General features: G+C 50.6%; 2 protein-coding genes across 3 annotated transcripts; both read left to right on the top strand.

Annotated features, from left to right (window-relative positions):
* The first annotated feature begins 4288 nt into the window (after positions 1-4288).
* Positions 4289-9717, top strand: LOC116989134 (vegetative cell wall protein gp1-like). Its single transcript, XM_033046360.1, has 5 exons — positions 4289-4335; positions 7307-7459; positions 8254-8356; positions 8781-9554; positions 9707-9717. The coding sequence occupies exons 2-5, from the start codon at positions 7340-7342 to the stop codon at positions 9715-9717; spliced, it is 1008 nt and encodes a 335-aa protein (XP_032902251.1). The 5' UTR covers positions 4289-4335; positions 7307-7339.
* Positions 9718-9908: 191 nt separating this feature from the next.
* Positions 9909-22255, top strand: LOC116988727 (cytospin-B-like). 2 transcript variants are annotated; one of them, XM_033045579.1, is made up of 5 exons: positions 9909-9973; positions 11283-11427; positions 11590-11663; positions 20783-20958; positions 22143-22255. In XM_033045579.1, exons 1-5 carry the CDS (start codon positions 9923-9925, stop codon positions 22144-22146), a joined length of 450 nt encoding a protein of 149 aa, XP_032901470.1. In that variant the 5' UTR covers positions 9909-9922; the 3' UTR covers positions 22147-22255. The 2 variants fall into 2 exon arrangements, with proteins under 2 accessions (XP_032901470.1, XP_032901469.1); XM_033045578.1 differs by lacking the exon at positions 22143-22255 and having other exon boundaries at positions 20783-21078.
* The last annotated feature ends 4454 nt before the right edge of the window (positions 22256-26709 follow it).

Here is a 26709-nt window from a genome sequence, read left to right on the forward strand (position 1 = left end):
TATGAACACCACATTTTCCCACACTGTACATTATAACGAGATTTCAAAGAGGCTGTGAATGTGCAAAACTAACAGCTATAAGTCGGGTTGCACGATGGCGCAGAGGTAGAGTTGCCGCCTTATAGCGTCGGACACCCGGGTTCGATCCTAGTCATGGGTGCTGTCTGTACGGAGTTTGTACGTTCTCCCTGTGGCTATGTGGGTTTTCTCCTGGATCTCCAGTTTCCTCCCACACTCCAAAGATGTACAGGTTTGTAGATTAATTGGCTTCACTTAAAAAAATGTAAATTGTCCCTAGTGTGTAGGATAGTACGGGGATTGCTGGTCGGTGCGGTCGAAGGGCCTGTTTCCGCAATGTATCTCTAAAGTCTAGAAGTAAAGTCACATTTCTATTTGCCAACCTTTGCCACTTAGCCTGTCGTTGTCCCTTTGCAGAATCAGATAGAAGCACTTTAGTTTTTTGGTTTAGAGATACAGTGTGGAAACAGGCCATTCAGCCACTGAGTCCACGCCGACCAGCAATCACCCATAAACTAGTTCTATCCTTCACACCAGGGACAATTTACTGAAGCCGCTTAACCTACAAACCTGCACGTCTTCGGAGCACCCAGAAGAAACCCACGCAGGTCACAGGGAGAACGTGCAAACTCCGTACAGACAGCACCCGTAGTCAGGATTGAACCCGGGTCTCTGTAAGTCTCTGTAAGGCAGCAACTCTAACGCCCCTTCACAACTCTTCACCAGAGTCTGTGTTCCTGTCTATTATGTCGGCAGCAGGTTGAGTCACTGGTACAGACTGAAAGCTTGGGGCTCCAGTACTGCTCCGGTATCATTCCTATACCCGCGTGGCACGGTGGCGCAGCGGTAGAGTTGCTGCCTTACAGCGCCGGAGACCTGGGTTTGATCCTGACTACGGGTGCTGTCCGTACGGAGTTTACGTTCTCCTCGTGACCCCGTGGGTTTTCTCCGGGTGCTCCGGCTTCCTCCCACACTTCAAAGACGTGCAGGTCTGTCGGGTAATTTACTCAGGTTAAATTGTAAATTGTCCCTAGTGTGTGTAGGATAGTACACGTGTACGGGGATCGCTGGTCAACTTGGGCCGAAGGGCCTGTTGTCGCGCTGTATCTCTAAACGTAACTAAAGCCGAGCTTATGTTTCCCACAATAACCCTGTGCCCTCCGGAAACGCCAGCTAGCTCCTGTCATGCACAGGATAGGTCAAACATGACCTGCCCTTCCCCACAGCACCCCAACGCTCGCCTGGTCACCCCAACTGTTCATGAATGATAGGAGCAGCATTAGGCCATTTGGCCCATTAAGTTTCCGCCATTCAATCATGGCTGATCTATCTCTCCTTCCTACCCCCATTCTCCTGCCTTCCCCCCATAACCCCTGACACCCGCACTATTGAAGAACCTGTCATTTTTGCGCCTGAAACATGCTCATTGACTTGCACTCCACAGCCGTCTGTGGCCATGAATTCCACAGATTCTCCGCCGTCTGACTAATGAAATTCCTCCGCATCTCTTTTCTAAAGGTACGTCCTTTTACTCTGAGGCGGTGCCCTCTGGTTCTAGACTCTCCCATTAGTGGAAACCTCCTCTCCACATCCGCTCTATCCAGGCCTTTCACTATTCGGTAAGTGTCTGAGGGGTCACTTCATCCTTCTTATCTCCAGCGAGGACAGGCCCAGTGCCGTCAAACGCTTGTCATATGTTAACCCAGTCATTCCTGAGCTTCACAGTGTGTAGGAAGGAACTGCAGATGCTGGTTTATACCGAAGATAGACTGTAGTCCTGGCCCCTGGTTTGACACACGCGGTGATCTTGCTGGATGGAACAGCAGGCTAGCACGGTGGCGCAGCGTTAGAGTTGTCGCCTCACAGCACCAGAAACTCGGGTTTGATCCTGACACGAGTGCTGTCTGTACGGAGTTTGTACGTTCTCCCCGTGACCACATGGGGTTTCTTCGGGAAGCTCTGGTTTCCTCCCACACTCCAAAGATGTGCAAGTTTGTAGGTTAATTGGCTTGGTATAAATGTAAATTGTCACCAGTGTGTGTAGGATAGTGTTAGTGTGCGGGGATCGCTGGTCGGTGCAGACTCGGTGGGCCATAGGACCTGTTTCTCTAAACTAAACTAAACAACTGAAGTGAAAAGCACGGTGAGGAGGGGCAGAGTGGCCTCTGTGCTGGTGGCTCCTGTGTGGGTGTGTATCCAGGGCCAGGGGGAGTGTGAGCTTCCCCATTCTGCGGGAGGCGGTGGAGAGGCTGTTTCACTCTGATGCGAGCAGCTATAATCAGGGTGCCTGCAGCTTCTCCACACTGACTAATTATTGCTCCGTGACTTCCTCCCTCTGGCCACAGCCTCGCTATCCGCTGGGTGACTTTGCATACTTCCCAGTAATTAGCAGCATTTGTAACGCTGCCTAGCGCGGGACGGGGTGGGGGCAGGAAGTGGTGGAGGTCCCTGTCCTACATTCACCGTACCCTCTCTCTCTCCCACCCAGACTGGGACCGGCACCGGTTCGGGCTGAACCACTGTGGTCTCCCTGCTTCTCCCCGTCACAGCCCCCTGCCACACTCCAGGGCTGTCTCCTCCCGCCTCCGGGGCCGCTGCCTACTCCCTGCGGGCTCCTCTTCTGGGAGAGAGCTTTCTCTCCAAACACTCTGCCATCCGGGACTCCACGCCCACTGTGTCAACTGACAGTGACAGCTCGGCCTCACAGGTGAGGTGTCTGTATGTGTGTCTGTCTGTGTGTGTGTGTGTGTGTCTGTGTGTGTGTGTCTGAGTGTGTGTGTGTGTGTGTGTGTGTCTGAGTGAGTGTGTGTCTGAGTGTGTGTGTGTGTGTGTCTGAGTGTGTGTGTGTCATTGTGTGTCTGTGTTTGTGTGTATCTGAGTGAGTGTGTGTCTGAGTGAGTGTGTGTCTGAGTGAGTGAGTGTGTGTCTGAGTGAGTGTGTGTCTGAGTGAGTGAGTGTGTGTCTGAGTGAGTGAGTGTGTGTCTGAGTGTGTGTGTGTGTGTGTGTGTCTGAGTGAGTGCGTGCATTCATGTGTGCAGTTTTGGTCCCCTAATTTGAGGAAGGACATTCTTGCTCTTGAGGGAGTGAAGCGTAGGTTTACAAGGTTAATACCTGGGATGTCGGGACTGTCATATGTTGATAGAATGGAGCGGCTGGGCTTGTATACTCTGGAATTTAGAAGGATGAGAGGGTATCTTATTGAAACATAAGATTATTAAGGGTTTGGACACGCTAGAGGCAGGAGACAAGTTCCCGATGCTGAGGTGTCCAGAACCAGGGGCCACAGTTTAAGAATAAGGGATAAGCCATTTAGAACGGAGATGAGGAAATACTTTTTCACACAGAGAGTTGTGAGTCTATGGAATGAGGATGCTGGGGATTGCTGGGGGTTTTCACTGAGATCTTCGGTTTCCTCCCACACACCAAAGACGTACAGGTTTGTTGTTCAATTGGCTTGGTGAATGTAAAAATTGTCTCTAGTAGGATAGTGTTGATGTGCGGGGATCGCTGGTTGGCGCTGACCCGGAGGGCCGAAGGGCCTGTTTCCGTGCTATATCTCTAAACTAAACTAAACTAACCTAAACATCTGGGATGTCCTGGTATGAAACACCTCATCTTGGGCGCAGATACAGCGTAAACGGGGGAATTGGGAGTAGGGGATAGAGTCGTTGCAGGAAGCAGGGTGGGAAGAAATGTAGTCTAGAATATTGTGGGAGTCAGTGGGTTTATAATAGATGTCAGTTGATAGTCTATCTCCTGAGATGGAGACGGTGAGATCAAGAAATGGTACGTAGATGTCCAATTGAATTTGAGTGCAGGATGGAAATTGGTTGTGAAGTTAATGAAGTCCGTGAGTTCTGCATGGGTGCAGCAGGTAGCACCGATGCAGTCCTCAATGTAACGGAGAGAGCAGCCGGGGATAGGGCCTGCGTACCTTTGCTGTTTTAATAGTATGTGTTAAATGTATGTTTTAGGGTTCTTTAGCTTGTTTTATGTGAGGGGGGGGGGACCTTTTTAAATCTCCTACCTTGAGTTGTGATTTTTTTCTGTATAGTATCTCCGTCCGCACTGAGGCCTAACATCGAGGAGTTGCGGGCCTCTGCTGGAGACCGACCGGGAGCTCCAACCGCGGGAGTCTGTGGACGACATCGTGGAGCTCGATGTTCCTGGTTTGAGACCGACTTCGGGAGCTTCAAGCTGCAGGAGCTTCGACCGCCGCGACACGAGGGCTTCGATCGCCCCGACGGATGGTTCGACTGCCCCGACTGCCGGAGAATAAAGAGGAAAGAAGATTAGACTATATTGCCTTCCATCACAGTGAGGAATGTGGGGAATGTGGGGAATCCGTTGTGGTGGATGTTTATGTTAACTGTTATGTAATTGTGTGTCTTGTTGCTTTTTTTTAGTATTGCTGTATGGTAATTCGAATATCACTGTACCCTATATTGGTACATGTAACAGTAAACGAATCCTACAAAGAGGCAGGCATAGCTGGGGCCCATGCGGGGCCCATAGCTACGGCGCTGATTTGGAGGAAGTGGGAGGAGTAGAAGTCGAGGGAAATTGGATGCTTCTGCAGTTGAGGTAGAAATGGAGGTCGTTATGACCTTCCTGGAGGGGATGGAAGTGACTGAACGTCCATTGTAAAGATGAGGGAGCAGGGGCTCGGAAAGCAAAAGTCATTGATGAGACAAAGGGTATGTGAGGCATGGGTCGGGAGAGATTGGACCAGGGGGGATACGTGGAAATTATTTTAGTAGAGCCTTCCCTTCCTGTTCACCATCTACACCTGCAGCTCAACACCGACAAGACGAAGGTGTTAGTGGTGGACTTTAGGAGGAGAGGAACACCCCGTCCCCTGTCTCCATCAATGGTGTGGATGGGCAGTTTACCAGAGAGTACAAATACCTTGGAGTTTACCTGGACAGTAAACTGGACTGGTCCAGGAACGCTGATGCCCTGTACAAGAAGGGACAGAGCCGGCTGTTCTCTTTGAGAAGGCTCCGCTCCTTCAATCTCCGCAGTAAGATGCTGCAGATGTTCGACCAATCGGTGGTGGCCAGCGCCATCTTCCTCGCTGCCGTGTGCTGGGGCAGCAGGGCGAAGACTGCAGACACCAACAGGATCAACAAACTCATCAGGAAGGCTGGCTCCGACCTGGGGGCTGGGGTTGGATTCACGGGAGGTGGTCTTGGAGGGGAGGATGCTCCTCAAACTGCGGAGCATCCTGGACAATACAGCTCACCCCCTCCATGACACACTGGTCAACCTGAGGAGCACCTTCAGCAACAGACTGGTTCCACCAAGATGCAGCACAGAACGCCACAGGAGATCCTTCTTCCCTGTGGCTATCAAACTGTTCAACTCCTCCCCCTTCTGTCCTGGGGTAGACTGAGTGACTCGTCTGTGACTGTGTGTCTGCGTTTGTGTGACGATGTGTGTGTGTGTGTGTCTGTGATTGTGTGTGTGTCTGTATGTGTGTGTGTGTGTCTATGTGTGTATGTGTGTGTGTGTCTGTGTGTATGTGTGTGTGTGTGTGTCTGAGTGCGTGTGTGTGTGTCGTGTGTGTGTGTGTCTGTGATTGTGAGTGTGTGTCTCTGAGTGTGTGTGACTGTGTGTGACTATGTATGTGACTGTATGTGTGTCTGTGACTAAGTGTGTGTGTCTGTGATTGACTGTGTGTGTCTGTGTGTGTGTGTGAGTGTGTGTGTCTATGTGTGTGACTGTGTATGTGTGTGTGCGTGTGTGTCGTTGTGTGTGTGTGTGTCTATGTGTGTGTGACTGTGTGTGTCCATGTGTGTTACTGTGTCTGTGCATATGTGTATGTGTGTGTCTATATATGTGTGTGTCTGCGTGTGCGTGTGTCTTTGTGTGTGTCTACGTGTGTGTGTCTGTGTGTCGTTGTGTGTGTCTGCGTGTGTGTGTCCGTGTGTGTGTGTCCGTGTGTGTGTATGTGTATGTGTGTGTCTGCGTGTGCGTGTGCGTGTATGTGTGTCATTGTGTGTGTGTGTGTGTGTCTGCGTGTGTCTGTGTGTCGTTGTGTGTGTCTGCGTGTGCGTGTGTCTGTGTGTCGTTGTGTGTGTGTGTGGCTGTGTGTGTGGGTGTGTGTCTGTGCCTCAGGTGTCCACATTGTGGGTGTGGTTGGTGAGTGGGGACGTGTGAGCTGTGACGTTGACCCGGGCTGCAGCGCTGTGCTCTGGGCTGCTGTTTACAGTGTCAGCCTCCGGGGTCAACAAGCTGGAGACAGTATGTGTAGGAAGGAGCTGTAGATGCTGGTTTAAACCGGATAGACACAAAATGCTGGAGTAACTCAGCAGGACAGGCAGCATCAGAATGAAGTAGGCTCTCGACCCGAAATGTCACCCATTCCTTCTCTCCAGAGATGCTGCCTGCCCCACTGAGTTGCTCCAACATGTTTGTCTATCTTCGGTTTAAACCAGCACTGGAGTTACTTCCTACACGTACTGTCTCCAGCATCGTGTGTCTATCTAAGCTGGAGACAGTAACGAGGCCAGAGTGGACCAGGAGCAATAACAGGACGTGCAGGGGAAACTCGCCCGGTGATTAGTGGTTTGCCTCAGGGATCAGAGCTGGGCCCATTGATGTTGTGGTTTATATCAAGGATTTGGATGAGAGGACACAAGCCATGATTAATAAGCATGCAGATGGCACTAAAGTGGGTGGTATGATAGATAGTGAAAATGGTTATCCACAAATACAACAGGCTCTTGATCAGTTGGGCAAGTGGGCTGAGGAATGGTTAATGGAATTTAATGCAGACAAGTGTGAGGTATGACCAGGACAGGACCTCAATGAACGGCAGGGATCTGGGAGTGTTGTAGACCAGAGGGATCTGGGAGTGTTGTAGACCAGAGGGATCTGGGAGTGCATGGTTTCTTGAAAGTGGCATCACAGGTAGATAGGGTGGTCAAAGAGGCTTTCGGAACATTGGCCTTCATCAGTCAGAGTATTGAGTATAGAAGTTCTGAGACTATCTTACAGGTGAACTAGGCATTGGTGAGGCCGTATTTAGAGCATTGTGTTCAGTTTTGGTCACCGTGTTGGAGGAGGGATGTCGTTAAACTAGAACGGGTGCAGAGAAGATTTACAAGGATGCTGCCAGGGCTGGAGGGCCTGAACCACAGGGAGAGGTTGAGCAATGTAACTCTCCCCCTGCCCTCTCCCCAGGGAAGGGTCTCGACCCGAAACGTCACCTATTCCTTCTCTCCATAGACGCTGTGGGACCCGCTGAGTTAGTTACTCCAGCTTTCTGCGTCTGTCTCCCCAGGCTGTTGTTTGTGCTGGGAATCACACGGCGGCCATGAAGAGGACTGTTGGCACGTTGACCAAGCCGAGTGGCCGGGGAACGCCAGCTGCCCCATCGGCAATTAAACCATCCCCAGCTGCCCGCTCGCTCCGCAGACCCACGCAGCTCCGCGAGGTAGGACACAGCCGTGCAGCCAGCAATGCATGCCCTGCGCTCCATCCACCATTGTCCGCACTGTAGATTGATGATGCATGTGAGCCAATCACACACAAGCCAGCATCACTAACTCCACCCCTCTATAACACCCGTCCCCAGCACGTACAGTTGTCAAGATTGAGCTTGAGGTTTATCTTGCGGGCGCGCTCCAAGATGAGCCTGAGATTGTGATTGTGTTCTGCTGCGTCTTTGCCATATACGAGGATATCGTCAACAATATGTAAACAAAGGCCAGTCAGTGTGTGATTTAAACACATCTTTAATGAGCATTTAGCAGCGTTGAGGACAACAGGTTATCAATGCATCCTGGCTGCTCGAACTGAAGTGCCGGAAGTTAGGGATGCTGGCTTGTGTGTGATCGGCTCACATGCATCATCAATCTACACGCACCATCACCCCAATCCTCATCTCTACTGGGTGAGGGGCAGTGTGCCATTAATGGTGACCCCCTCATGTGAGGGGCAGTGTGCCAATAATGGTGACCCCCTCATGTGAGGGGCAGTCTTTTGAGTGGGTTGGGAGTGCAGGGGTGAAGGGAGAGCTGGGTGGATGTGTCAAGTCCCTCATTAATGTGTTTATTCCAATCAACGCAACGTTCCTCCATTGACATATTCCCTCTCCCTCTCCTCTTCCTTTCCCTCCCTCCTCCTTCACCACTTTCCTCTCCCCTGCTCCGTCTCCCGTTCTCCTTTCCCCTCACCTCCACTTCCCACTTCTGCCTCTGCCCCCATCCTCCTCCATCCCTCCCCCAGACGGGCAGTCAGGCCGGGCCTGAGGTGACGCCGCCGAGCACAGCAAGATCCCGGGGCCTGGGAACTGTCACTCCACTCAGCGGCACCAAGGCCAAGGGTCCAGGTATGTGGCCCGGGCAGGGGGCAGTGGGGAGGCCGGAGAAGGGCGGGGATAGAGGGCGGGGTGCATGGTGCATGGTGCATGGTGCAGGGTTCGTGCAACAGCACATGGTCTGGGTTGATGTGGGCTGTTGTGGTAGTGGGGGGAGGGGGGATGGAGCCGCTCCCAGGGGTGGAACTGTGGAGGGGGGGGGGGAGGTGTTCATCGTGATGTAAAAGTGTGGGTGGGATCGAGGTTTAGGATCGGGCGAGCACTGGCTTAAAGCTCGGTGATGGGGTCAGGCTGAGACAGGGCTGTGTATATGGGTTGTATTGACTTCTTCCCTCTTTCCCGCCTCACCTCCCTCTCCCCCTCCCTCTCCCCCTCCCTCTCCCACTCCCTCCCCTCCCCCTCCCCTATTTCCCCATCCTCCCCCCCCTCCCCCCAGGGATGTTGTCTGGGCCGCGAGCTGCCCCTGCCCGTGTGTCAGGGCGTAGGGAGGGGGTGGGCTGTGGACAGGCAGCTGTGCGGGTCAGCTCGCTGCCAGTGCGGGGGTTGGCGGGACAGAGGCTGGCAGCCCCCCACACCCCCCTAGGACAGAGTAGACGCATGGCGGCCCCCCCAGCCCGGGGCAGGGGTCTGGGGCCCGGCTCCCCCACTGACCGGGGCCACCCTAACCCCCGTGCCATCCCCCACCCTATCACCTCCGCCCCCACGCCTTCCCGCCCCCGACCTGTCACCGACCCCAGCCCTCTTACCCCTGACCCCCCGCCCTCTGACCCCCGCCCTCTCACATCTGACCCCCAGCCAGTCACCTCTGACCCCCTGCCCTCTGACCCCCGCCTTCTCACATCTGACCCCCAGCCAGTCACCTCTGACCCCTACCCTCGCACCTCTGACCCAGTCCCTTTCGCCGTCGCACCACCCTCTGACCCCTGCCCTGTCACCACCGACACCCCACCCTCTGAGCCCTGTTCACCCTCTTCTGATGCCCTGTCCTCCGACCTCACGCCCTCTGACCCGCTGCACTCCGACCTCCCACCCTTCACTCTCCCGCCCTCTGACCTCCTACCCTCCGACCTCCCACCCACTGACCTCATGCCCTTTGACCTCCCGACCTGGTGCCCCGCCAGTGCTGGAGAGCTGGGCCCTGTGTGTGGGGAGCAGAGCCACGGGCCCCTGGGGAGCGGGTGTTACACGGAGGGCCAGGGGGAGACAGAGGGTGGAGAGGGAGGGACTGAGGCAGGGGGCATGGGAGAGGGAGAGACTGCGGTTGAGGGAGAGGGAGAGGGAGAGAGAGAGACTGAATTTGGGAGCGAGGGAGAGGGAGATGGAGAGGACGAGCAAGAGGGAGGGACTGAAACTGGGGGCAAGGGAGAGGCTGAGGTTGGGAGAGAGGGAGAAGGAGAGGGAGAGGCTGAGGTTGGGAGAGAGGGAGAAGGAGAGGGAGAGGCTGAGGTTGGGAGAGGGGGAGAAGGAGAGGGAGAGACTGCGGTTGGGGGAGGGGGAGAGGGCTGTGTCGCCTGTGTACAGGGGTTGGGGCAAGGGGGTTCAACACAGCCTGGGGGGGAGGGGCAGCTCCGTCTGGACATGGCGTCTCCAGGACCCGGCTCTGAGACTACGAGGGACGGCTGCTCAAAGGTGAGTGACCGCGAGTGGGGGCACGGGTCAGGGGTCATTCCAGGGTCGAGGATCATTCCAAGGTGGAGGGTCATTCTAGGGTGGAGGGTCGTTCCAGGGTTGGGATCACTCTGGGGTCGGGGGGTCACCTCACCATCCCCCCATTGTGCTGTGCCACTGATTCGAAAACGTTATTCAATTCCTCTGCATTTCTTTATTCCCAATGTGTTTAAGAAGGAACTGCAGATGCTGGAAAATCGAAGGTAGACAAAAGTGCTGGAGAAACTCAGTGGGTGCAGCAGCATCTATGGAGCGAAGGAAATAGACAACGTTGCCTATTTCCTTCGCTCCATAGATGCTGCTGCACCCGCTGAGTTTCTCCAGCACTTTTGTCTACCTTCTTTATTCCCCATTATCACTTCTTCAGCATAATGTGACAGGGTGACTCCACCCAGGGTCCAGTCCGTGTGGGTGTGAGTCCAGGCCCGGTGCAGCACAACACGTACAACTTTTGCATCAGTCTACACAGTGGAAGACACCAGCAACGTGCCTGAAATTCAAGTCAGGCACTGGAAGTTAGTGGAGTGGCTATTACTAAGGAGAAGCACCCAAGAATGACAATTAAAGGGCTGAATGTGGAAGTCACCCGGGCTGAAACAGGTGGCTTTAGAGATTGTGCGATAAAGGGCAGCACAGTAGCACAGCGGTAGAGTTGCTGCCTTACAGCGCCACCGACCCGGGTTCTATCCTGTCTATGGGTGTTGTCTGTACAGAGTTTATACGTTCTCCCCATGACCTGCGTGCTTTTTCCGGACGCTCTGGTTTACCCCCACATTCCAAAGACGTACTGGTTTGGCAGTTAATTGGCTTCTGTATAATTGTAAATTGTCCTTCGTGTCTGTGTGTAGGATAGGGTTAGTGTCCGGGGATCGCTGGTCGGCACGGACTCGCATGATTCCGCGCTGTATCTCTAAAGACAGGAGTCAGGAGTGGGTGCAGGGTGGTGGGTGCAGGGTGGTGGGTGCAGGGTGGTGGGTGCAGGGTGGTGGGTGCAGGGTGGTGGGTGCAGGGTGCAGGGTGGTGGGTGCAGGGTGGTGGGTGCAGGGTGGTGGGTGCAGGGTGGTGGGTGCAGGGTGGTGGGTGCAGGGTGCAGGGTGGTGGGTGCAGGGTGGTGGGTGCAGGGTGGTGGGTGCAGGGTGGTGGGTGCAGGGTGGTGGGTGCAGGGTGGTGGGTGCAGGGTGGTGGGTGGTGGGTGCAGGGTGGTGGGTGCAGGGTGCAGGGTGGTGGGGGCAGGGTGGTGGGTGCAGGGTGCTGATGGGTGTGGTTGCAGGAGGATGCCTGCGTTGGTGGTGCATGTGGGCCGGTGCAGTGGGAGTTGCAGGAGATGCAGGAGACCATCCTGGAGTTGCAGGACGAGGTGCAGCAATGCAGAGCCGTGCAGCTGCACAGCGACAGAACCATCCAGCAGCTGGAGAGTAAGTACAGGCACCTTGGGCTCCCCCCACCCTCCTCCCGGCGTGCATTGACACCTCCCCCCACGTCTCCCCTACACCTCTCCCCACCACCACCCCCACCTCTCCCCCTTCCCCTTCCATGTGAGCCTACGGACAACGATTGACTGAATCTTCTCTCTCCAGACAAGGTGTTGTGTCTAGAAAGGGAGAAGCTGGAGTTGGAGAAACAGCTGAAGACGTTCAACAGGAAAATGAGGGTGAGTGAAGTCACGACCGAGAGCAGTGGCAGTCTGGGAGAGGGGGAGGGGGGACAGAGGGAGGGAGAGAGGGAGGGGGGAGAGAGGGGGGGGGGGAGAGAGGGGGGGGAGAGAGGGAGGGGGGAGAGTGGCAGTCTGGGAGAGGGGGGGGGGAGAGAGGGGGGGGGAGAGTGGGGAGAGTGGGAGAGTGGGAGGGGGAGAGAGGGAGAGAGGGAGGGAGAGGCAGTGGGAGAGAGAGGGGGTCAGTGCAGTATTTTCTCCTGACGCCGAAGCACCATCACCAGGCGAGAACATCGGGCGCTGTGGCGGCGTCTGTGGAGGCCTCAATAGGCCCGACTATGGGTTGACAAGAGGATGGGGACTGGACTTTGTGCCTTCCCCCACAGTGGGAATCACTGTGGGGGGATGTTTTGGTGTTGAACTTCTTTATGAATACTGTGTTGTATTTTTATTAGTGTGCTGCAAGGACATCAGAATTTCCCCTGAATAAGGGGATTAATAAAGTATCTATCTATCTATCTATCTATCTATCTATCTATCTATCTATCTATCTATCTATCTATCTATCTATCTATCTATCTATCTATCTATCTATCTATCTATCTATCTATCTATCTATCTATCTATCTATCTATCTATCTATCTATCTATCTATCTATCTATCTATTTCCACTTTGAAGGAAATTACCCGAAATTAGGGAAATTCTGGTCGTCTTCGGGTAATTTTAGGGAAATGGAATAATTTCGGGAAATTTCCGTATCCGGCCCACGATGTGGTGTAAAGGTGATTGTTGAAATTATCAGACTCACTCATCGTGATTAGAATCCATAGTCTTTTATTAGCAACTCTACGGAGGAAACACTGGGTGCTTTCATCTCCGTGCATTCAGCTAATCTAACTAGAGAGAGAGAGAGAGAGAGAGAGAGAGAAGTCACTATCAAGTCTGTGCGTGGATCAGCAATATGAGTGACATAAGGAATGTATAACATGCATAATTTGTGTGGTAGCATATATGTATATATATATATATATATATAGTACTAACACACTAATCTACAGTAATACACAGTTTGTATTTGAACTCAGTTTGGGAATTTAAACAGAGCTGTCGGCTGCAGCGCTATGGATTCTAAATATAGCGCTATGGCCACTGCGCTAGGGGTCACAGGCTGTTCGGGAAAATTCTCGTATAACAATGAGTTACACCGATGCGGTTGTGACTGTCGGTTTACAGACGCAGCATTTGTCCCTCGGCTAGTGGTGGAAGCAGTCTGCTCGTTTTGTTATATCACCCTTTCTGAACGTCGCACTTGTTGTAGTCTGGACTGGACCTCTGATGGTGGGAACACATGCGGTACCAATGCCTGTTTCTTCACATGCAATGTGACTCGGGTCTGCCTTGATATCAGACGCTGAGCGGGTGAACCCATTATGAGATGTTGCGCAAGTTAAGCAGGTCCAGATACACGTCCGATTTTGTTCTGTGGGACCGTTCCATTAATTGTTTGGCACTCCTGACAGCATGTTCAGCTAGTCCATTCGACTGAGGGTACACAGGGCTGCTGGTGATGTGAGGAAAACCCCAGCGTGTAGCAAAGTCTTTGAATTGACTGCCATTATCAGATGGTAGTCGACATGGAGCTCCGTGGTCAGAGAAATGGCATGCCAGCTTCTGAACCACCCCATGAGAAGTGGGGCTACTAGGAAGATCGATGTCAAACCAACCAGAATACGAGTCGACAAGGTCCAGGTATTGTTTGCCACGCCACTCAAATATGTCAGTTGCCACTGTAGACCACGGGAGGGCAGGAGTCGGGTGTGAGAGAAGTGGTTGCTTTTGTTGATGTGGTGCCAAACTGTTGCACACTGTACAGGATTCCACCTTCTCGTGAATGTAATCGGCCATGCCAGGCCAGAAAAACATGTTTTTTGCTCGCAAGACAGTTGCTTCGGCTCCTGGGTGTCCCGCATGGACAGCATCAAAATGCTTGCTGTGTAGAGAGGCAGAAACTACAGCTTTGTGGCCCTTTACGATAATGCCATCTTGTAGTACTAGTCCATCACGAACGGCAAAGAAGGGCCGAACTGGAAGTGGTAGATTGTATTGCTTGTCAGGCCAACCGCGCGTAATGACAGAGGAGAGCGAATGTAACGTATCGTCAGCGGCAGTGTGGGCTACCAGGTCCTCCAAGCAGGACGAGGCAATAAAGGAAACAGTCATAACCACAAAACCATCATCTGGTGTGGATGAACCCGCGCAGGTCTTTCGAGGAGCACGCAAGAGGGTGTCAGCCAGGTGCATGTCCTTGCCACGTTTGTAAGTTGGAACAATGTCATAGTTGTGAAGCTGTAACAACATCCGTTGAAGGCATCCTGGGGAGGCGTGTATTGATTTGTTCAAAATGTTGATTAGGGATTGAGGGTCAGTTTCGATCGTGACCGTTTGTCCGAAGATAAAGTCAATAAACTTTGTGCATGCGAAAATGCTCCTTTTTAATCTGGGCGTCACGTTGTTCCGTGTCTGTCATGGTGCGTGAAGCATATGCAACAGGCCTGTTGCCGTCACCATCATGTTGGAGACAGGCTGCCCCTAAACCGTACCGTGAGGCGTCACAATTCCATGTGACCGGTAACTTAGCATCAAAGTAAGCGAGAGTGGGGCACAAGACATCTGTTGTTTGAGAGTGTCAAACACCCTCTGCTGTTGCTCATGCCAGGCCCAAACAGTGTCTTTGAGGGTTAGCTGGCACAGTGGGGCCAATAGTTCACTGAGGTTACGAATGAATTTCCCCAAGTAATTTACCTTGCCAAGGAATCTCTGCCGGCTGAGGATGTCTGTGGATGCTGGTAACTCATTGGTAGCACTGTTTTTTGATGGATCAGGTTTGAGGCCTTCTTTAGTGAACACATGGCCTACGTAGTTCATTTTCTCTGAATTTGCACTTTAGAGGGTTTAACTTGAGGTTGATTGCTTCAGAAGCTTCTTTAAATTTGCGTCGTGTTCTTAAATAGTTTGTCCAGCAACAAGGATATCATCAACTATGATGGAGCATGGGTAGCCTGCAAACAATTGTTCCATAGCGCGTTGAAATACTTCACAAGCAGAGTTTATGCCAAATGGCATACGAAGAAATTTGTAACGTCCAAAGGGTGTGCTGAAGGCAGTTAACTTGGAGGAGTTGTGATCCAGGGCACAATTAACTCTTGGCATCTAGCACTGTGAATACAGTCGCCTTGCCCAGCTGCGCTGCAATCTCTTCCACTGTGCACATGGGATAGTGTGGTCGTTTAATGGCAGTGGATTTATCTTTAGGATTGATACAAATCCGTAATTCTTCCTTATTCTTTTTCTTTGCTACGACCATGGTCGAGGCCCAATCCGATGGGTCAGCGACGGGGGTAATCACACCCATAGTCATTATTCTGTCGAGTTCACCTTGTACCCGGTCCTGCATAGCATGGGGAATCCAGTGTGCCAGACAGACAACCTGCCCAGCTTGTCGTCAAACAGATTTTGGTATTATGTCAGGATTTGTTGAGTGAAGCCACATGTTGTAGACAGTTGATAGACAGATGTACTGAAGGTGACCAGACCCAGGTTGTTACAAGCATCAATGCCTAACAGAGAAGGCACTTTTTCTCAGATAATAAAGAAGCTCAGGCTGTGGACACGTGAATCAAGATAGCATCGTAGCTCGACTTGAATGGATGTAGAGTGGCGGCCGTGTGATTGATGACCTCGTTTTTTCCGAATCCTATTGAGTTCAGATAAGGATAAAACGTTGCAACGAGCTCCAGTGTCGAGTTTAACAATAACATTCATTCCGTTAATGAGGAGAGTGACCATGGGATCTTGATGTTTACGAGACAAATCGGACAAGGAATGTATGTTGATATCCAGTCTCTCGTTAGCAGGCAGTGTGTCCTCGTTAATCAGAGCAGCTTGCGTGGGAGCTACATGGGATGGCTCTGGATCTAAACTTTCACGTTGGAGCAGGTGGACAAATTGCTTTGTCTGTATTCTGTTTCCAAGTGCAAGGCAACAATGAATGAAGTGATTTCTGTGTTTACGGAAGTGGCAATGTTTTCCATTAGCCGGGCAACGTTCACGGATGCCTGCATGCATGCGAACCTCCACAGTTCACACAATTATTAATGATAAGGATAACACCAGATCTACCAGGCACCTGTGAAAACTGGCATTGGCCCTGATAAACCGTGCCGGCAACATTAACATTATAGGCAGAATGGGGACCCTGCCCCAAAGATTTGGTGTGAGAATCTGTCATTTCTGCAATACGACAGTGATTTTCAGCGCTCTCCACAGTGAGATCAGCATCACGTAGAAATTCATCACGTACATTATCATTGAGAATTCCATAAACCAGTCTGTCTCGTATCAGACTATCACACAAATTGTCAAACTCACGTCGACTGGTGATGTGCTTCAAAGAACTGATGTACGCTTCAACAGGTTCACCGTGTGCTTTGGCTGCGTGAAAAAAAATGTATGGCGGCCCATCACAAGATTAATGCGTAACTCACATAGTTGTCTGAACTTGTTAAGTCGGCACTGAGGGTCTTGAATAGATTCAGCCGGAATAATCTGGATACCTGCAGCATTGAACAGTGCCGGGGCATAATGAAATCTTCTAGCACGGCGAGTGGCTTCCGTACCATCTAGGTGGAGGAGAATAGAGGCACGAACATTTGGAGCGGTGGCAGCGTGCGCCGCATGAACAGACACAGTGAAATCCTCTTCAAAGATGCGCCAACACTCGGCGAGGTCACCATCAAACACTAAAGGCTCAGGCTTGTGAAGAGAAGCAGCCATTGTAAAACCACAAACTGAACAAAATAACTAGGCGAGGAGATGGTCCGAAATATCTGACACCATGTTGAAATGATCACTCACACATAGTGATTAGAATCCATAGTCTTTTATTAGCAACTCTACGGAGGAAACACTAGGTGCTTTCATCTCCGTGAATTTAGCTAGACTAAATAGAGAGAGAGAGAACTCACTATCAAGCCTGTGAGTGGATCAGCAGTATGAGTGACATAAGGAATGTGTAACATGCATAATCTGTGTGGTAGCATATATGTATATATATATATAGTACTAACACACTAATCTACAGTAATACACAGTTTGTATTTGAACTCAGTTTGGGAATTGAAACAGAGCTGTCGGCTGCAGCGCTGTGGATTCTAAATATAGTGCTTTGGCCACGGCGCTGTGGCTCACAGGCTGTTCGGGAAAATTCTCGTATAACAATGAGTCTTTGGAATTCTCTTTCTCACGGGAAGTTGAGCCTTTGATCAGGCAGTGGTAGAATTCTGGATACGCCTAGTGGTGAGAGGTTACCAGTGGGCGGTGGGATTGTAGTCACATTGGGATTGGACTTGATTTTACAGAACACTGGATGGGCTCATGGGGGAAGAGAGGGAGAAAGAGAGGGGTGGAGAGAGGGAGGGAGGGAGAGAGGGAGAGAGGGAGGGAGAGAGGGAGAGAGAGCAGGGGAGAGAGAAAGAGAGAGAGGGAGGGAGAGAGAGGGAGAGGGAGGAAGGGAGGGAAGGAAGGATGGAGAGTGGGAGGGAGAGAGAGCAGAGACACATAGAAACATAGAAAATAGGTGCAGGAGTAGGCCATTCGGCCCTTCAAGCCTGCACCGCCATTCAATATGATCATGGCTGATCATCCAACTCAGTATCCCGTACCTGCCTTCTCTCCATACCCCCTGATCCCTTTAGCCACAAGGGCCACATCTAACTCCCTCTTAAATATTGCCAATGAACTGGCCTCAACTACCTTCTGAGGCAGAGAGTTCCGGAGATTCACCACTCTCTGTGTGAAAAATGTTTTTCTCATCTTGGTCCTAAAAGATTTCCCCCTTATCCTTAAACTGTGACCCCTTGTTCTGGACTTCCCCAACATCGGGAACAAGCTTCCTACATTTAGCCTGTCCAACTCCTTAAGAATTTTGTAAGTTTCTATAAGATCCCCCCTCAATATCCTAAATTCTAGCGAGTACAAGCCGAGTCTATCCAGTCTTTCTTCATATGAAAGTCCTGACATCCCAGGAATCAGTCTGGTGAACCTTCTCTGTACTCCCTCTATGGCAATAATGTCCTTCCTCAGATTTGGAGACCAAAACTGTACGCAATACTCCAGGTGTGGTCTCACCAAGACCCTGTACAACTGCAGTTGAACCTCCCTGCTCCTATACTCAAATCCTTTTGCTATGAATGCTAACATACCATTCGCCTTCTTCACTGCCTGCTGCACCTGCATGCCTACTTTCAATGACTGGTGTACCATGACACCCAGGTCTCGTTGCATCTCCCCTTTTCCTAATCGGCCACCATTTAGATAATAGTCTACTTTCCTGTTTTTGCCACCTCACATTTATCCACTTTATACTGCATCTGCCATGCATTAGCCCACTCACCCAGTCACCTTGCAGCCTCCTAGCATCCTCCTCACAACTAACACTGCCCCCCAGCTTAGTGTCATCCGCAAACTTGGAGATGTTGCATTCAATTCCCTCGTCCAAATCATTAATATATATTGAAAATAGCTGGGGTCCCAGCACTGAGCCTTGCGGTACCCCACTAGTCACTGACTGCCATTCTGAAAAGGACCCGTTTACTCCTACTCTTTGCTTCCTGTTTGCCAGCCAGTTCTCTATGCACATTAATACTGAACCCCCAATACCGTGTGCTTTAAGTTTGTATACTAATCTCTTATGTGGGACCTTGTCGAAAGACTTCTGAAAGTCCAGATTTAACACATCCACTGGTTCTCCCTTATCCACTCTACTAGTTACATCCTTGAAAAATTCTATAAGATTCGTCAGACATGATTTACCTTTCGTAAATCCATGCTGGCTTTGTCCAATGATTTCACCACTTTCCAAATGTGCTGCTATCCCATCTTTAATAACTGACTCTAGCAGTTTCCCCACTACCGATGTTAGACTAACTGGTCTGTAATTCCCCGTTTTCTCTCTCCCTCCCTTTTTAAAAAGTGGGGTTACATTAGCTACCCTCCAATCCTCAGGAACTACTCCAGAATCTAAAGAGTTTTGAAAAATTATCACTAATGCATCCAGTATTTCTGGAGCTACTTCCTTAAGTACTCTGGGATGCAGCCTATCTGGCCCTCCGGATTTATCGGCCTTTAATCCATTCAATTTACCTAACACCACTTCCCGGCTAACCTGGATTTCACTCAGTTCCTCCATCTCATTTGACCCGCGGTCCCCTGCTATTTCCGGCAGAGTATTTATGTCTTCCTTAGTGAAGACGGAACCAAAGTAGTTATTCAATTGGTCTGCCATGTCCTTGTTCCCCATGATCAATTCACCTGTTTCTGACTGCAAGTACCTACATTTGTTTTAACTAATCTCTTTCTCTTCACATATCTATAAAAAGTTTTGCAGTCAGTTTTTATGTTCCCTGCCAGTTTTTTTTCATAATCTATTTTCCCTTTCGTAATTAAGCCCTTTGTCCTCCTCTGCTGGTCCGTGAATTTCTCCCAATCCTCTGGTAGGCTACTTTTTCTAGCTAATTTGTACGCTTCATCTTTTGCTTTGATACTATCCCTGTTTTCCCTTGTTATCCACGGATGCCTTCCCTGATTTATTCTTTTGCCAAACTGGGATGAGAGCAGGTTGACAAAACAAAGACAACGAAAGCTATAGGAGGCAAGGAAAGCTGCCTTGTATAACACTGTACAAGTGAGTAACAGAAGCAGGCAGCTACAGTGTAGTTACATCGATCTGTTTTGCTTTGTTCTTTGTGTTGTTAACGTGTGCCCGCGAGAAAAACCAACAACAAATAGCGCGCAGGAAGCATTTTTTAAAATTTCAGGAAATACCACCAAATTCCACGAAATTTGGATTCTATTGAAGAATGTTTTTTTGTTGTGTGGAAGCACTGGGTCAGTGTGAGTGTGAGAGGGAGGGGAGGGGAGGGGAGAAAGAGAGGGAGAGGCAGTGAGAGAGAGAGAGAGTCAGAGAGAGAGGATGTCATTGTGAGAGAGGGAATGTCAGAGAGAGAAAAAGTCAGCAAGCGAGAGAGGGGTGTCGGTGAGTGGGAGAGAGATAGAAGAGAGTGAGGGACACAGTGTCAGTGTGAAAGAGAGATTCTAATCAGACTAACTAGCAACAGCACATTGATGATGTTAAAGAGAGTACAGATAAGTGCGTTGTTATGTAGCGTATAAAGGCTTATAGAAACAAAATGCAGGAGAGACTCAGCAGGTCCAGCAGCATCTGTGGAGAAGAATAGATGGGTGACATTTTGGGTTGGGTCTGAAGAAGGGTTTGATTAGTTTAGTTTAGTTTAGAGATACAGCGCGGAAACAGGCCTTTCAGCCCCATCGAGTTCGCCCCGACCAGCGACCCCCGCACACTAACACGACCCCTACACACACTAGGGACAATCTGCAGAAGCTAATCAACCTACAAAACTGTGCACCTTTGGAGAGTGGCACACACTCTCTTTCTCTCTCTCCCTCCCTCCGTCTCTCTCTGTCTCTCCCTGTCAGTCTCTCGTCTCATCTCTCTCTCTGTCTCTGTCTCTCTCTGTCTCTGTCTCTCTCTGTCTCTCTCTCTCTGCCTCTTCCTTAACAAGGAGCTTTTATTCAATTAGACACAAAAGCAGTGTAATAAAGAGTAATAACCATGCAGATCCCTGCACACTAGCGCAATTTACAGAAGCCAATTAGTCTACAAACCCGCACGCCTTTGGAGTGTGGGAGGAAACCAGAGCCCCCGGTGAAAACCCACGCAGGTCACGGGCAAAACTACTCTATGGGCCGAAGGGTCTGTTTCCACGCTGTATGCCTACATCTTGGCCAGGCCCAGGAGCAAACCCACAGGGAGACCCCCCCCCCTCCCTCCTTCTCCCCCCCCCCTCCCTCCTTCTCCCCCCCCCCCCCTCCCTCCTTCTCCCCCCCCCCCCCACCTCCCTCCCCCCCTCCCCCCTACGTACCGGGTGACCAAAGATCAGCAGCGTGGGGCCGAAGTGCATCCTTGAGGACTAGCCCCTTCTGCCCCAGTGAGATGGTGGGTGCCACTAACGTGGGGACCCACTGGCATTGTGCCCACAGGAAGCAGCGGATGAGTGGCAGCGTTTCCAGGCGGACCTGCAGACGGCCGTGGTGGTGGCGGAAGGCATGAAGGCGGAGAGCCAGCAGCGGGTGGTGCAGCTGGGGAGGGAGCTGGAGGAGGAGAGGACCACTTCCCAACAGCTGCAGAGGGAGCTGGACGCCCTGCACTCTCTCAGGTGGGTCAGCAGGAGGCGCCGGTGAGGGAGGGCAGCCATTAACCAGCGTCCTGTTGTCCCTGCACCAATGGGCCTCTGCTTTACTTCGGAGATACAGCACGGAAACAGGCCCTTTGGCCCACGGAGTCCGTGCCGACCAGTGGTCACTCCGTACCATTATGCCCCTGTCCCACTTAGGAAACCAGAACGGAAACCTCTGGAGACTTTGCGCCCCACCCAAGGTTTCCGTGCGGTTCCCGGAGGTTTTTGTCAGTCTCCCTACCTGCTTCCACTACCTGCAACCTCCGGCAACCACCTGCAACCTCCGGGAACTGTACGGAAACCTTGGGTTGGGCGCAAAGTCTCCAGAGGTTTCCGTTCAGGTTTCCTAAGTGGGACAGGGGCATAACACTATCCTACACATTAGGAACAATTTACAATTTACAGCAGCCAATTAACCTACACACCTGCAATTCTTTAGAGTGTGGGAGGAAACCGGAGTTCTCGGAGAAAACCGACGCAGGTCACGGAGAGAACGTGCAGACTCCATACAGACAGCACCTGTAGTCAGGATGGAACCCGGGTCTCTGGCGCTGTGAGGCAGCAACTCTACCGCTGCACCACCGTGCCGCTCCACTGTGCCGATATTGTGGGAGTCTCTGTCTCCACCTCCCCCTCAGGCAATGTGTTCCAAGCCGCCCTCTACACAACAGATCCCCTCACACCTCCACACTGAAGCTCTGTGGCTCACACCACTCCAGCCCTGGCCTGTCCTGGCCTCTCTAGACTGCACACAGCTCCCTGCCCTGGCCACGTGCTCACATAATGAGGGCAAGTGCCTGGTGTGGCCGGGCCGGCCCAGGGCATCGGGCCTGTCCCTGGGTGGGAGCTGGTCGGTGACCTGGTGTGACCAGGGGGTGGGGGGCTGGTGTGACCAGGCCCACAGTCACTGGGCTCTGGATGGGGGGGGGGGGGGGGGGGCTGGTGTGACCAGGCCCTCAATCACTGAGTACCAGTGAGAGGTAGGCTGGGGCAATGGCCTCCAGCAGTCCATGGTAGCCATACCCTGGAGATGAAGCTGAGAGTGCAGCCGGTGAAGTGGACATGCTCTAATATTCTCCACAGCCCATGAAACTCCAAATTGATGCTCTGTTGATCCAAATGAAACCCGTGGCCACAAAACTGAATGCATTTTTTTATTCCAGGTAACACGTTTTCCCAAAGAGGCTTTAATGCTTCAAAACTGGATTGCTGAGCCTGGTGCCTTTTGTACACGAGACAATTTCATTTCAATGAAAATAAAAATATTTTTCTGGATTAGTTATTTGTGTAATATGCATGTCTATGATTTTTATTTTGAATTCTCCTTTCATCTAACGTACCAACACTTGGAGGTCCGTTACAATTGCAATGTTATTCAATAGTGTGGCACACATGTATGAGGATGTTGCCAGGACCAGAGGGTGTGAGTTATAGGGAGAGGTTGAGCAGGTTGAGACTCTTCACCTGGCATGCAGGAGGATGAGGGGTGATCTTAAAGAGGTGTTTAGTTTAGTTTACAGATACAGAGCGGAAACAGACCATTTGGCGATCGAGTCGGCACTGACCAGCGATCCCCGCACACTAACACTATCCTTCTTCTTCTTGTGTATGGCGTGCACAGCCTAAAGTTGTAGGACAACTTGTTCTATTTGATCTTACTTGATTGTGCACACCAGGTTGTTTGCATTCGTCGAAACAGGGCGGACCACGTGAAGGTTGCAATCTCCCGCCCCTAACACTGTCCTACACACCACGGACAATTTACAATTATGCCAAGCCAATTAACCTACAAACCTGCACCTCTTTGGAATGTGGGAGGAAACCCAAGGGGAGAACGTACAAACTCCGTACGGACAGCACCCGTGGTCAGGATCACACCTGGGTCTCTGGTCCTGTAAGGCAGCAACTACTGTTGTGCCACACGAATATCATGAGAGGAATAGACCAGGTAGACGCACAGTCTTTTGCTCAGTCTAGGGGAATCGAGAACCAGAGGACATGGGTTTAAGGTGAGGGAGGAAAGAATTAATAGGAACCTGAGGGGTAACTTTTTTACACAAAGGGTGATGGGTGTATGGAACGAGCTGCCGGAGGAGTTAGTTGAGGCTGGGACTATCGCAACGTCTAAGAAACATTTGATAGGTATATGGGTAGGACAGATTTAGACGGATATGGGCCTAACGCAGGCAGGTGGGACTTGTGTAGATGGAACATGTTGGCCGTTGCAGGCAAGTTGGGCCGAAGGGCCTGTGTCCACGCTGTATCACTCTGACTCCATGACATACCTGGGCACCACTTCTGTAATTGTCAATTGTAACTCAATGGCCTTCACTGTCCACTCCTGAAAACAAACCATCCCAATGAAGCTGTATCACCTGCTTTAGTGTGACTTACAGGAAGCCAGCACTGAAAGTCACTTTGTATATATTCCATCTAATGTCAATAATTTATCCTACAGAGTGACCCCTGACACCTTGATAGAAATATATAAAATGATGAGAGTATTAGATAGGGTAGACAGTCTGAACATTTTTCCCAGGGTGGAAATGTCCAACACTAGAGGGCGCAGCTATAAGGTGAGAAGGAAAAGTTTAATGGAGATGTACGGGGCACGTTGTTTACAGAGTGGTGGGGGCCTGGAACACATTGCCAGGGTGGTGGTGGTGGAGGCGGATACAATAGTGGCGTTTAAAAGTCTTTTAGATAGGCACATGGAACTGTGCTACCAACATGGATCATAGAAACATAGAAAATAGGTGCAGGAGGAGGCCATTCAGCCCTTCGAGCCAGCACCGCCATTCATTGTGATCATGGCTGATCATCCCCTATCAATAACCCGTGCCTGCCTTCTCCCCATATCCCTTGACCCCACCAGCCCCTAGAGCTCTATCTAACTCTCTCTTAAATCCATCCAGTGAATTGGCCTCCACTGCCCTCTGTGGCAGGGAATTCCAGGAAAATCACAACTCTCTGGGTGAAAACGTTTTTTCTCACCTCAGTCTTAAGACTGTGGCCCCTGGTTCTGGACTCGCCCAACATTGGGAACATTTTTCCTGCATCTAGCTTGTCCAGTCCTTTTATAATTTTATATGGTTCTATAAGAACCCCCCCTCATCCTTCTAAACTCCAGTGAATAAAGGCTTTCTGAAAGTCTAGATACACTACATCCACTGGCACCCCTTCATCCATTTTACTTGTCACATCCTCATAAAATTCCAGAAGATTAGTCAAGCATGATTTCCCTTTCATAAATCCATGTTGACTTGGACTAATCCTTTTACTGCTACCCAAATGCCCCATTATTACCTCTTTAATAATTGACTCCAGCATCTTTCCCACCACCGAAGTCAGGCTAACTGGTCTGTAATTCCCCATTTTCTCTCTCGCTCCTTTCTTGAAAAGTGGGAAAACATTAGCTATCCTCCAATCCACAGGAACTGGTCCTGAATCTATTGAACATTGGAAAATGATCACCAAATGCGTCCACTATTTCTAGACCCACCTCCCTGAGGACCCTGGGATGCAGACCATCAGGCCCAGGGGATTTATCATCCTTCAGTCCCATTAGCCTACCCAATACTATTTCTCGCCTAATGAAAAATTCTTTCAGCTCCTCTACCCCCTTAGATCCTCTGTCCTCCATATTACATCTGGGAGATTGTTTGTGTCTTCCTTAGTGAAGACAGATCCGAAGTACCTATTCAATTCTTCTGCCATTTCCTTGTTGGCCATAATAATTTCACCCGTTTCAGCCTTCAAGGGACCCACATTTGACTTTGCTATTCTTTTTCCCTTAACATACCTAAAGAAGCTTTTACTGTCCTTCTTTATATTCCTGGCCAGCTTCCCCTCGTACTTCATGTTTTCAGCCCGTATTGCCCGTTTTGTTTCCTTCTGTTGTCCTATGAAAGTTTCCCAATCCTCTGGCTTCCGGCTACTCTTTGCTGTGTTATACATCTTTTCTTTTAGTTTTATTCTATCCCTAACTTCTCTTGTCAGCCACGGTTGCCTCCTACTCCCCTTAGAATCTTTCTACCTTTTTGGAATGAAATGATCCTATTATGCCCAGAAATTCCTGCCATTGCTGTTCCACCATCATTCCTGGATCTCTTTCCAGTCTACTTTGGCCAGCTCTCCTCTCTCATGCCTTCATAGTCCCCTTTGTTCAACTGCATCACTGCCACTTCCGATTTAACGTTCTCCTTCTCAAATTGCAGATTAAAACTAATCATATTATGATCACTACCTCCAAGCGGTTCCTTTACCTCGAGTTCTCTTATCATATCTGCTTCATTGGACAACACTAAATCCAGAATTGCCTTTTCTCTGGTCGGCTCCATTACAAGCTGCTCTAAGAATCCATCTCGGAGGCATTCTACAAACTCCCTTTCTTGGGATCCTGAACCAACCTGATTTTCCCAGTCTACCTGCATATTGAAATCCCCCAATCACCACAGTGGCATTACCTTTGTTACATGCCAGTTTTAACTCCTGCTGCAACTTACACCCTACATCCGGGCTACTATTTGGGGGTCTGTAAATAACACCAATTAGTGTCTTCTTGCCTTTACAATTCCTCAACTCAATCCACAGTGACTCTATCTCGTCAGTCCCTATGATTTCCCTCGCAATAGACTGAATTCCATCCCTCACCAGCAGAGCTACCCCCCTCCTCTGCCCACCTGCCTGTCCTTTCTATAGGATGTATAACCCTGAATATTAAGCTCCCAGGCCCGATCCTCCTGCAGCCACGTCTCAGTAATCCCCACAATGTCATATCTACCAACCTCTAACTGAGCCTCAAGCTCATCCACCTTACTTCTTATCCATCATGCCGGTGCCAAAACACTCCACTGTGGCAAGCCTCAACGACTTCCGCCAAGGACTGCTCTCACCCCAACCATGGACTGTTTACCCTCCTACCATCCGGGGGGCGCTACAGGTCTCTCCGTTGCCGGACCAGCAGGTCCAGGAACAGCTTCTTCCCTGCAGCTGTCACACTACTCAACAATGTACCTCGGTGACTGCCAATCACCCCTCCCCCACCCCCGCCCGGACACTCCTCCCACAGGAAAAACACTATGACTGGATGCATATAAATAAATTTATTTATTGAAATCATATTCTATGTCGCTCTTCCAGGGAGATGTTAACTGCATTTCGTTGTCTCTGTACTGTACACTGACAATGACAATTAAAGTTGAATCTGAATCTGAATCTTCGCGCATTCATATACAATACTTTTAATTCCTTACGCATCTCATCTTTCACATCGATCCCTATTACACTTGGCCATATTCTCCTATCCCTTTGTGAGCTTCTTTTCCCGTTAATTCTGGGGTCATTAACCATCCCTTTACTCTCTTTCCCTTTAACTCCGTTCTCGACTATCCCATTTAACACCCCACCCCCCTTATTCAGTTTAAAACCACCCGTGTAGCAGTGGCAAACCTGCCTGCCAGAATGCTGGCCCCCCACCTGTTAAGATGCAATACGTCCCTTTTGTACAGTTCCCCCTTACTCCAAAACAGATCCCAGTGAACTAAGAATCTAAATCCCTGCCCCCTGCACCAGTTCCTCAGCCACACGTTCAGGTCCCGTATCTCCCTGTTCCTGCTCTCGCCAGCACGAGGAACTGGAAGCAAACGGAGATAACAACCCTGGAGGTCTTGCTTTTCAGCATTTTTCCGAGCTCTCTAAAGTCACGCTGCAGAATATTCATCCCCTTCT

This window comes from Amblyraja radiata, chromosome 28 (genome assembly GCF_010909765.2).
Source record: "Amblyraja radiata isolate CabotCenter1 chromosome 28, sAmbRad1.1.pri, whole genome shotgun sequence".
NCBI lineage: Eukaryota > Metazoa > Chordata > Chondrichthyes > Rajiformes > Rajidae > Amblyraja > Amblyraja radiata.

Bases quoted from the DNA above. Each gene is read 5' to 3' on its own strand.
- LOC116988727 (XM_033045578.1), top strand. From the start codon at position 9,923: ATGGCGTCTCCAGGACCCGGCTCTGAGACTACGAGGGACGGCTGCTCA. The intron at 9,974-11,282 runs GTGAGTGACCGC...GTGTGGTTGCAG, and splicing joins CGAGGGACGGCTGCTCAAAG to GAGGATGCCTGCGTTGGTGG. The intron at 11,428-11,589 runs GTAAGTACAGGC...TTCTCTCTCCAG, and splicing joins AACCATCCAGCAGCTGGAGA to ACAAGGTGTTGTGTCTAGAA.
- LOC116989134 (XM_033046360.1), top strand. From the start codon at position 7,340: ATGAAGAGGACTGTTGGCACGTTGACCAAGCCGAGTGGCCGGGGAACG. The intron at 7,460-8,253 runs GTAGGACACAGC...TCCCTCCCCCAG, and splicing joins GACCCACGCAGCTCCGCGAG to ACGGGCAGTCAGGCCGGGCC. The intron at 8,357-8,780 runs GTATGTGGCCCG...CCCTCCCCCCAG, and splicing joins CACCAAGGCCAAGGGTCCAG to GGATGTTGTCTGGGCCGCGA.